Source organism: Corapipo altera, unplaced genomic scaffold (assembly GCF_003945725.1).
Source record: "Corapipo altera isolate COAL_440 unplaced genomic scaffold, ASM394572v1 112, whole genome shotgun sequence".
Classification (NCBI taxonomy): Eukaryota; Metazoa; Chordata; class Aves; order Passeriformes; family Pipridae; genus Corapipo; species Corapipo altera.
This window is the reverse complement of record NW_020884899.1, coordinates 9,315,000-9,326,459: the sequence shown is the minus strand read 5'-3', so window position 1 is coordinate 9,326,459 and position 11,460 is coordinate 9,315,000. Positions and strand designations below refer to the sequence as shown.

Here is an 11,460-nt window from a genome sequence, read left to right as displayed (position 1 = left end):
TCTGCCATGGCACTGCTCGTCGTGGTGGCTGCTGTGGGCTTGGGGGTGGCACTGGGACTCCTGCCACGGGCACCAGGTTGTATCCCAAGAGTTGTTATTTTCTTGGTAAGGGAGGCAGAAATGATGCTGCATGAGAACAGCCCTCATGTCCAGCACCATGTGTGAAAGTGATGCTTTCCAGCGCAGACCAGGAGGAAGGAAAGGGATGAGCAGGGTGGTTTGGGGCTGTGTCAGCCTTGCACAGCCCCAGTAGCCTCCAGCCATTCCTCAGGTCCACTGTCCTGCTCCATAGGGCTGGGATAACTCTGGGTGACACCATCATCCTTCAGACTATTGATTGGTATGGTCTTCACACTCTTCCGTGATCCTACGAGAGATTAATCCTGGCCCCTGGCTATTTCCAGAACAACAAATGAGTTTCAGAAATCCCCCTTTATTCCCCCTGATCTGTGTCTTAAAAATGCTGGAAAGTAAAGGATTTCTTGCTTTCCCCTCAGTGAACCGCTTCTGCACAGACCCCAGTAACCGGACAGGCTTCTTGTGTGATGACAGAGTGACCTGCATCCCATCCAGTTGGGTCTGTGACAGAGTCAGCAACTGCAGGAATGGAGAGGATGAGCAGGAGAAGCTCTGTGGTGAGTGGTTTTGTTGTGACCATCCCCCCTGCACTAGTCTCCCTGTTGTGAGACAGAGCAGCCGGTGTTCCTCTAATCCTGTTCTGTGCTTCTGAGCAGATAAGCCTGGTAGATCCTTTGTAGGGCAGATACTGAGAGATGGCACTGCCCAAAACCCAGTGGGCGTGCCAGGGATCAAAGACTCCAAGCTCCTCTGATCTTCCTAGGGTTTTTTTAAAACCATGATGCAGTTTTCCTCCACTGGTAAAGCTTTATGCCTACATGGGTAATTTATTGTCCTGTCACCCTGGGAAAAAACTGATTAAAGCAGAAGCCTGGGGCACTCAGACTCTGCTTCTGGCTCAGCCACAAGCATCCCTTCCCCTCTCCAACCACAGCTTCCCTATGGCATCGTTCCTGCCCTGAAACTGCATAGGGAAGGACTGACTGACCCCCCATGACAGCAGCCTTTGGTGGCTGCCATCTCCCTCTTAGCCAGTGTCTGTGCCCAGTGGAGTTATGCATGTCCTGTGTGTCCACCCTGGCAGGTGACTTGCCCCACAGCCTCCCAGGATACCTGGTTTTCCTCTGCAGTAACCCCAGATTCTGGATCTATGCCGATCAGAGGTGTAACGGGATGAACGACTGCGGAGACTGCTCTGACGAGTCGGGGAGCTGTAAGTCTCTCTTCTTGGGCAACAGGTCTATTCTGCTGATGGGTTGCAGTAAGTTGTATAGGCATGGTGCTCATGGATGCTGCTGGAAATGCCTGGAGGCTGGCATCCTCCACTAAAACACAAAATAGCTGGGATAAGATGTGAGTATGAACCAGGCAGGTTGCATCCTACCAGCTGCCAAGGGTTCTGTATCAAAACCTAGTGGCAGCCGAGGTGGCAAAGGCTCCATGATTTGCTCCCAGACCCAAAAGTTGCTCCTCCTCCATGGCTTGCTGATGTGGAGCAGGTTTCACTGTGATGCATAGGCAGTGACCATTCCAGCTGGCTTTTGGTAGTTGGTCAGGAGATGGGCACATCTCTGAGCTGGGAAGGGCTGAGCCTCAGCAGCTTCAAAGCCATCTAGATCCCCCTCTTGCTGAAACAAACCTGAGCAGCAGGTTTGTTCCTAAGTCACCTCCCTTGTTTCGAACAACAACAAAAAAAAGAATTACAGCTCATTGTTCCTCCCAGGATGGTCTGCCGTGAAGGTCATCACAATGTCACACTCCATGGTTGTCCCCCACAAGTAGCACAAAGCTGGTGTCTTCTTTGGTGGGTTCACAGTCACAGGGTCATCACCAGTGCCTTTTCTGCTGGGGGGTGACAGGGTTTTACCTGTGGAAGAAAGGAGGGAGGAGGTCAGTGCAGCAGAAGCATTTCAGCATTTCATTTCCCTGTTTTCCATCTTTCCCAGTGGCCTCCTGTCCCCCATGTGGGTGGGAGTGGTGGAGCTGCATCCCTGTGCGCTACGAGTACTGCTCCTGCATCCCCAGGAGGCTGTGCCGGGATGGCATCCAGGACTGCCTTGGCTGGTCGGACGAGTACGTCTGCAGGCCATGAAGTCCTGGCACCCCTCAGTGCTGGAGACAGCAGGGTGCTTCCCACACTGTCACCTCTGAGCCTTGCTGTCCTCCTGCTCCGCCACCCACTTGGGAAGTTCCAATCAAAGCAAATCCTCAGGAGCAGCACAGTGACACTGAACAGGGACCAAGGGCACACGGCAGCCCATGCTGCAGGCTGGGTACTGACTATGGGACACCTCCAAGGATTCTCCTGTCATGTGAAGATGAGCACTTTCTACATGGGCTTCTACTGCCTTGCACTCGATGCTGTGCAGCTCCTGGGACTCTTCATTGGCTGCTGCCAGCACAGACATTGTGTCTGGGCAGCCCTGGGCCAGGGGTTTCTCCTGTATGGACATGCTGCTGCCTCTGCAGGCACAGGCAGGAGGAGAAGCTTCTATTTGCATTCAAAACACATCTGCAGATGTTTTCAGCGGTGGCTTTGAGGTCCATGTGTTGGTGCTCCTGGGACACTTCCTTGGGAATGCTGTGCTGAGGATGATACCCTGGGGAGCTGCTGCTCAGGCCACCTCCTGCTCTCTTCTTAAACCATGAAAGCCAATGTGGAGAGCATAATGGCAGGGAAAACTGAGGTGAAGAGGTTTCAGGGTTTTTGGGGATAAATCACTGTCCCTGTGCCCATGTAGCTGTCCCTGCAAGCCAGGAAAGGGAACCAGCATGTGGATAAACTTCTCTCAGGGCTGTGCAGTTTTGGAGCAGCAGCATAGCAGGTTGAGAACAGCCATGGAGTTGGGATATGTTTCACCAAAATTGACAAAGAAGGGAGGAAAAAGAAGTCACAGCCTCAGAGAAGAGAGTGGCAGAAAACCAAGTGCTGCTCCCAAGGCGGTGTGGGATGACACCAGATCCGATTGCTCCTTGTTTTGTTCCGCTGCCAGCACTGCAGGATCAGGCAGCCAAGCCTTCACAGCAGGCCTCAGGATATAGGTATGGGCATGACACTGAAATTTAAGAAAAATGTGGTCTTCTCCGCTCCTTTGAAAATCTCATCTGTCTCTAAAACATCGTCTCTGAGAAAAACCCACATTTACAGTGAGTGCACTTTCTTAGGCCCAAAATAAACATCAGGCAATCTTTTTCCCATCACCCCCCTAGGTCACAGATATTTAAAAATAAAACCCTGTTCACTCATTTCCTCTCTGTCCTGTGATCTGCAACTCTGCATGTCACCATAACTCAGATCAATGGTGAAAGTTGCTTCTCATTTGTCGCTGGGATAAAGCTGGAGATCTGAGAGATCTTTTATAAATAGCTTTACAGTATTGTGACTCATACTTAACCTGGAATGAGATGGCAAAACTCTGCATGGGGAGATTTTAAAGCTCTATTTACTAACCTGTCCCTCTCCAGACCTGGCCAGGGTGGAGGGCTTGTTTCCTCTGTGCCTGTAAAATGTTACCCCAGGGCCTTCAGTGCTGTGGCTCCGAAGAGAGGTTTGGAGCTTCCAGCCTCAATCAAAGCCTGCAATGGAGGTGCACATATTTACTGGAGAGTCACAAACACCTAATGCCTCAAGAAGCCTGGGCTGGGGTTGGTAAATTAAGTTGGGCTTATTGTAGTTGCTGTTGTTCCCTGTTACCCCAAAGTATGTTCTGAAGCAACCACTGGGGAAGCCTTGCAGCATCTCTTAAGGAGAGCTCAAGGAGGGGTGATTCAGAGGCAGCACTACAGGGACAGCATCTTCTTCTCAGGGAAGAGGAGCTTCTTTCCCAGGAGGGAGAGAAAAATCTCACCCCTAATGAGGGGAACTGTATATGGATAGCGGAACAACTGTAGTTATTAAGGATTGAACTAACCAGCTGTTAAAAAAAAATACAGGAAACCTTATGCTCAGCTGGTAAAAAAAATTGTGCCTCTCTCCATGGTCAGATTAGCAGATCTCCAGTGGTGAGAGGGCTGGCCAAAAATTCCATGGTGGCCATTGTACCAGAGGCAGCTTCAGGAGGAGGATTGCACTTGAGCACCACAGCCACCTTCCTCCCCCCTGCTTTGAGTCACAGTCTGTGCCGTTGCTTGTCTCAGCAGAGCACTGATGTAGCCGTCAGTGGGAGCTATTAATAGCCTTGAATTTCTGTGAAGAAAAAAGTAGGGTTTGAATGCAAGTATGCCTGTTTCATTTGTGTGTAGTCCTTTCTGTGTATATAATCACTTTTTGAGGAAAATTCAGCAATAATAACAAAGAGAGAAAGGGGTTTTGCTCTTTACGTATTTTTGAGGCGAAGTTCCTTTTCTTGGCCTCTTCATGATTTCCAAGGATGTGCTGATTTTTTGTTGTTGAATTATGGTAAACAACAGTGTAAAAGTAAGATATCCCCTAAATAGGCACTAGTAGAGGAAACCTGGAGTGAGTTCTTGTCCTTGTAAGGCCTAAGAGCACAATGATGGTTGCAGTGCCCAACTCACAGGCACTGTGCACCTCATCCAGTTTTGACAGAAACACTCAGGGCAGGAATTTAATGATAAACACAGTTACCTGTGGCATTACAGCTGTACAGACCAACACAGAATGGGTCTAAGTATCTAGGGGGTTTACAGCTAATATGTATAATTCATATTGGAATTATAAATGTCCCTGAATGTTTTCAGATGAAGAAGTATGGTTAGTGGATTGCAGGCACACTGCATGTGTTTTAAACCACAGAACGTTCCCAAATACAGTGAATTTGGTTGTAAGAGAGAATATATTACAACTTCAAGGCCTAATCTCTACAGTTCCAGCTTTCATTTCCTGGGCTAATATGAGAAAGGAAGAGGACTTCTGTTGTACTTTGGGCTTCTGCAGTAACTGTTATCAAGGGGTTACAGCCTCTGACCCCTCTGCAGAGGCCTGTGCTTACCCTCTCTGTTCCCTCCCTCTGTCACAGCTCCACCAGCACAGCCTGGTGCTTTCAGGCTGAGGTTTCCGTTCTAGAAGCAGTATTAATTCCCCAGGGCTCTTGACAAGCATAGATGAGCTGCAGTGATCTGTCTCCTGTCCCTTGGGAGGCAGGAGAGGAGCAGGGATAGGACCAGCTGTTTTCATGAATAATACCTATGTCAGAAGAATTGGTTAAGGATGACAACAAAACCTTTATTTGAAAAAATTATTATGTATTGAAAATATACAGTAGTATCACCAACCTTCTTGTCTCTACCCCTCCCCAAGCACAGGTTAACCCACAAGCATGGCACAGCAACCAGATTTAACAGCACTGGTCTTCTTTGTTACTCCCTCTCAATGTCTAAATCCTGTCATCAGCAAGAAAACAACAAACAAAAGACCCACTTCTCTCTGACTCAGTAGGTATTTAACAAATCCCAGTCCTCCACAGTGAGGCACAGATGCTTCTGTTTGGAAGTCCTTTCTCTCTCTTGTTCAGCCAAAGCTCTTTTTCTATTGTTCTTTAATTCGTGGCTTCCCGCAACCTCCTTTTTCAAAGGTAAATGGCAATTTTGAACTTTTTCCTTATAAAACTGCAAGTTTCCAGATGCTTTTGTTTCTGCTTCCACCACTGTGCATTTGACTACTTCCTCTATTCTGCGTGTCTTGCCATCTACAAGGAAAAAAAACAATCAAATTTAGATTTTGGGGAAAAACAGAATTACGCTGTAAAATGCACGTTTTGATGCAAAGAGTTTTGGCCAAGCCAACCTGGAATATTGACTGCTGAAATGTGCAGAGGGAAAAATAACATATTTTGGACTCAGGATTTTAAGGAGAAAACTCAGTTGTTATGTGCTGCCATGCTGTACTTGAAATTACCCAGCAGTCTAACACAAATGAAAAAACTCAAGCAGGTTGTAATGCAGTTACACAAATGGAAATGGATGAAATTGCACAGCCAAGATGCTATTTGAACTAAAAAAAAAAAAGAAAATATGGAAAAATTCCTTGTAGAAAAGGAAACAAATCCACTCTGTGGTTCCCATGCAGTAACTTACAGAAGCGCAGAGCTGCTGTTCTGGATCTCAGGTTGTCCTGTGGCTTGATGGCTTCCATAACTGCCTGCTCCCATTGCAGAACTGTCTGAAATAACATTGGAAGGAGTTAAAATGTTTCTTGTAAATTTTACAGAAATACCACTGGAAACAACTCCATTCTCTATTCTTTCCTATTCAGCAATTTTGTACTCTGGAAGACAAATTTCTAGAGAGTAAAACAGACTTAGAAGACCCCCCCTTACCTGTTCTGCCCATCCCTCTGTTTTGCAGTTACTATGATCAAATTCTTTCAGAGGCACTTTTGAGTGGACGAGGCCTATCTGCATTTGGATCCGCTTAATAACAGCAGCAACATCCTGGGGAAAAGGGAAATAAAGCAGTCAGAGGGCAAGAACATTTATTATACTTGTCCAGGAAACTTAGGTAGATGCTTTTTTACCTTGAGACCTGTGCCAGAAATGTCCAAACAATTCAATTTCTTGAAAGAAAGAAGATATCCAATTCCCACATCTGTGATTTTAGGGTTACCTGTAAGGTCAAGTAAAGTCAGCTAAGTTACATGATGTGGAAAAAGGATCAGGATGCCAAGAAAGTATTTGTTCCAAAAGCTAATACTGAAACTAAGGGGGTTGGCCTTTTTTTTTTTTTTTCCAGTATGTTTCAAGTCAAAGACTGACTTTTCCCCTCCAATGATTGCAATACAAATATTTACAATACCAAGTCTCAACCTATCAAAAATATTTATGCAAGTAGCAAGTGGCTGAGACTCCAGGTATGGCCAGTGCCTTCTGGAAAGTTGTTAGTGAAATCTGGGGTTGAGTACTTGGCTCATGGGAACCAACAAATTAATTGTGTTCCTTCAATACTGAGGAAGGTAAATTCTGTATCAGAAAGGATACAGGTTGCTTCTAATGTGAAACCACGAGGCACTTACAAGACAGGTCTAACACCAGCAGATTCTCCAGCCCCTTTTTCAGCACGCGGATGGGCGCCGTCATCCTGCGAAGGCCGGCGTCTGACAGGGAGTTGTCTTTCAGGAGAAGCTGTTTTACACTGGCAGGGGAGATACAAACACATAGTTCATGGTCAATATTTTAGATAAATTTGCAAAATGTCCTAAAACTCTGTGTCATCCTGTGCCAACCCTTCAGTCTGCTTTGTAATGTTAGTAAAGAGCAGTAAGAAAGGAGCCTGGGCTAGTGGGACTAACAAATATCCCTCTATTGCCCCTGCTGGCTCAAGAGAAACACTACTTGAGCAGCTACTCCCAGAGCTCCAGTGACAAACTGATCCTAGAGCCAAATATTTGCTAACAGAGACAATAAGGTTCTTTATACCCTGAAGTTCTTTAAACCAAGGCTTCCAAACTCAAATACACTCAAACCCAAGAAAAATGCTTGGCAAAATGAGAGAGGGCAGATTTGATAAGAGATACAGCAATGATTTAAAGAAAATAATGAGGTATTATAACAAAGATTAACAAAACTCAGGGAAAAACATCACACTAAAACATTCTCCAGAGCATTTCAAGACAAAACCTTGATGCAAAATACACGAAAATCTTAGGGTAATACTCCCTAATTAGTAGTCATTCTGCCTATTGATTTCCAAATTTTCCTACTTTTCAATCTTCAGTATCAAACAAAATTTAAAATGTTATTGTATTTAGATGTTAATTAACAAAATATTCAACCTCCTACTTGCAGAAATCTTTTCTCTGGAACACTGGTTTTGTTAAAAATTTGGCAGATAAAGTTCTCTCTTAAAAAAGGAAATGAAAGTGTAAAACTGTTCCAAGGTACTGTTTCTACTTGGCCAATGAAAATTATAAAAAGTTGATGTAAAAACATGAAACAGTAAATTATCTTGCATATTTTTAGGCCTTTTTACAATTCAGTATGTGCTTTCACTCATGCTTTGTTTACACTCATGCTTTGTTTACAATACATTCTGTATTTTGTTTACGTCAAGAAAAGGTTTTATGAACAACCAAAATCTTCAACCTTACACACTGCAGCCTGTGAAACTTCCCTTTAAAGTCACAGCCTGATTCTTTGAACTGCTTAGTGACAGGAAAGAAAGTGTCATTTTCAGTTGTGTGTCAAGAAATTGGTACCTGGACAGGGCCTCTTTGGTGAGGTGTTCCAGCAGCTCATGTTCATCTCCCAGTTTACAGGAGGAGAGATCCAAACATGTCAGCTCCCGGAAAGATTTAATTTCTTCTAGCTTTTCAGAGATAACCAGGTATCTGCAAAGAGAGAAAAAAAGCTATCAGTGCTCAGGCGTGTAAGAAGGCATATCCTCATATGTCACAAGCATAATGCAGTTGTTTCTGGTAAGTATCTATGTGAGAATTGACAGAAATTAGCCAGCTGCATTAAGTACCTTTTTATGTGCAGTTGGCACACAACATGTCTGAATTCCCAGTCTTCTCCTTAAATCAGTGTCGTGGTTTTGCTTTGATCCAAAATATTGGACTAACGAGACTTCAACTTGCAAACATTGCAGTTAGGAACTTCTCTACAGATCACTGCTGCATTATTTCAGAATAATGCAAAATGATATCCCAGTTTATCACAAATAACTTCACAAACTGCTGTTCCTCTGTATCTTGGAAGGGTGTAGACAAACCCACATTCACCCAGGTTTAAAATCCACTGCAAATGTCTCAGGACAGCTTGGCAAATGGCAAAATTTTACTTTTTATATGTGTCGATAAAATACTTGACTAGATAAGGTCCAGGACTACCCAGAGCTGTGCCTACAGCCCGGGCAGCAGTTACTCAGCAGGTTATTTTTTTTTAGCTGTGCTGGTTCCCTGATCTGATTCACTCTGCAGCCACGCAAACATCTGTGCTGGAGCTATTCAGTAGGAGGTTTAGAGATGGGAACAAACCACTAAAGAATGGCAGGCATGAGTATGCAGTAATAAGCACGTAGCCGTCAATACCTCCCCTGCAGTTACCTCTTACTGCCCCTGTGGCAAAACAAGCTCCAAATTCACTAATCTCTCCTGAATTTACCTTATATTCCCCATGGCAAGACAGACCCCGAGGTCAGCATCTTCACTGCTTAACTCAGGGGTGCTGACTAATTTGATCCCTCAAAGAACACCTCTCTGCCCATGCAAATAAAGGGATCTTAATATCCTCCCAGTGTAAGTTTACCTACCAAAATACCCCCTAAATCCCTCTGCTGTGCAATTTGGCTATGCAGAAAGCAGTACATACAGTCAGAGAACAAGCCAGTTCTTGAGAAAGAAGAGTGGCCTCTTTTAGAAATAAAATTCATCAGAAAATGCCTTAATGCCTTACTCCCTGGATTTCAAAGACTTGATACTTAACTCAGCTTTCTGTAATGGCAAAAGATGCCAGAAGTAGCTTAATTTCTGAATTAAGCCCATAAAATTATCTGTGCTAGAGATGAAAAGGAAGTAGGTTTAAAGGATGAAACAAAGGATAATTGACTTCTACTCAAACATTCCTACTGTGCTCAGAACACCCTTGGCACTTCAGATGAATATGACTGTACTTTGATTTTAAACTGGATAAACCATCCCTTTTTCAAGTGTAGAGATGGAAGAGACTGGTTATATTACTGGGAAAGACTTCAGTAGGAGCAAGGCTTTAAAAACATAATCCAGTTTAAAGCTTGGCAAGACTTTCAGTGGACATTGAGAAGATAGAAAAACTAATGCTGGACTCTAAACACGACCTTGTCAAAGCACATTCACTACGGGGATGGGAACCACAATAAACTAAGGTAAAACCTGCCTGACTTCAAAGCCTGTTACTTACCTACAGATTGTCTTTTTCTGAGCCCCCAGAATGAGACAGGGCAAAAGCTTTATTTACTACAGTAAATAAACCCAGACAGTTTGCAAGGGTGTATTTTATCTCTACAGTCAGCTAAGGACGTTGAAATGCTTTTAAACAGCAATTACAAAAACATCCCATGAAATGCCTGAGAAGGCATTAAACACGTGGATTGCTATGGAAGTGCCGATTATTATTGTTAAAAAATGTTGCAGGTTTAATCCTCCACTAAGATCCCCTCTTAGTTAACCACAGATGTAGTCTGTAGTCTGTTGATTAAGCTTTATTAATCCTCTGTACATTCTAAGATTTGTACCTTAGAATGAAACCAGCACCTACACTTGTAGGAAAGAGATGGCACAAAAAAGCAAGCAGAAGAATCAGATAAGGCTCAGGGCATTTAATTAAAATTGGGTGGTGTTACAAGCCCAAGAGATATTTTTAATTTAATTTAGGGGAAACTTGAAGTGTGCTAGCAAAAAGCCCTGGCAGATGACAATATTTGTCAGTGAACAGACTTACCTATTCCGCAAGCACAATGAACATAGCACCAAACTGCCATAGGCTTCAGTAAACTTCTGTAGAGCTCTCAGTCCCGTCACTGGCTCTGTGAACTTTTGTCTTGCCTCTGCTGCTGAAAAGAGCTTTTCAGCAATCTGCTCTGGGAAACCAATCAACGAGTCAACGTGATCAACATTGTCAGAAATGTAACCCAGCACTAGGCTGAAGAGAGACTTGGCCGAGTAGCGGAGGTTCCCCTCCTTAGTGTACGTGAAGATGAAATGATCAGTCCTCTGCCTCCTTGCCCTATCGTCCTCCCTGTTCATGCAAAGCTCCACTGAAAAACTCCTGGAAAACAGCCTAAAAGGTCTTGTTTTGGGAGTGACATCCTGTATGCCGCCTGCACCCTGATTTACCACATGCAGCTTCCCATTTTCACGCACGTATATTGGCCCAGTATCCAAATGGCTTTCTGAGTGGAGACAGTAAGACATTCCCCTCGACCAGCTCTGCAAAAACAAACCACAGACAGGTGAAGAATAGCCACAGAGGAAAACACGACTCAGGGAAGCCCCCAAACCTGGCAGCTCCCCTTAGAGCCCTGAGCACAGCCACGTAGCCCTGCAGGGGCAGGAGGGCAGGCTGTGTGGAGCAGGGGTGTGAGCTGGATGCCATCAAACCACAAACCCCAGCCAAGTGGGAACTGAACCCCGGGCTGGCTGAGACACCCAGGAATGGATCCCAGCCCCGCACAGGGAGGGGCAGGGGCAGAGGGGCTGTGGCTGTGTAGGAAGTGGCCCCCACAGCCAGGCCTGGCTCTGCTGCAGGAGGGGGGAGGAGGAGGATGAGGAGGAGGGCACATGTCTGACTGCAGCTGGGCAATGGAGCCTGCTGGAACCTCCCGCCCTGGGAGGGTGGGCATCTCCTGGTGCCCCTTCCCCGGCCGGGGCCCGGGGGTCTGGTTTGTGAGGGGGGTTCTGGCGTGGGCAGGAGGGCTCAGAGCTGCCATGGCGGGGGGCAGGGGAGGGAC

The 11,460-nt window shown here is 45.4% G+C and overlaps 2 protein-coding genes across 2 annotated transcripts; one reads left to right on the top strand and one right to left on the bottom strand.

Moving 5' to 3' along the window:
• The first annotated feature begins 6 nt into the window (after positions 1 to 6).
• Positions 7 to 5,113, top strand: LDLRAD1 (low density lipoprotein receptor class A domain containing 1). Its single transcript, XM_027649014.1, has 4 exons — positions 7 to 76; positions 498 to 635; positions 1,163 to 1,291; positions 2,025 to 5,113. Exons 1-4 carry the CDS (start codon positions 7 to 9, stop codon positions 2,168 to 2,170), a joined length of 483 nt encoding a protein of 160 aa, XP_027504815.1. The 3' UTR covers positions 2,171 to 5,113.
• A 129-nt stretch (positions 5,114 to 5,242) lies between these two features.
• On the bottom strand, positions 5,243 to 11,012 carry LRRC42 (leucine rich repeat containing 42). The gene is made up of 7 exons (XM_027649008.1): positions 10,452 to 11,012; positions 8,231 to 8,362; positions 7,049 to 7,167; positions 6,554 to 6,642; positions 6,357 to 6,470; positions 6,115 to 6,199; positions 5,243 to 5,726 (listed from the first exon to the last, which is right to left on the bottom strand). The coding sequence occupies exons 1-7, from the start codon at positions 10,922 to 10,924 to the stop codon at positions 5,470 to 5,472; spliced, it is 1,269 nt and encodes a 422-aa protein (XP_027504809.1). The 5' UTR covers positions 10,925 to 11,012; the 3' UTR covers positions 5,243 to 5,469.
• Positions 11,013 to 11,460: the final 448 nt, after the last annotated feature.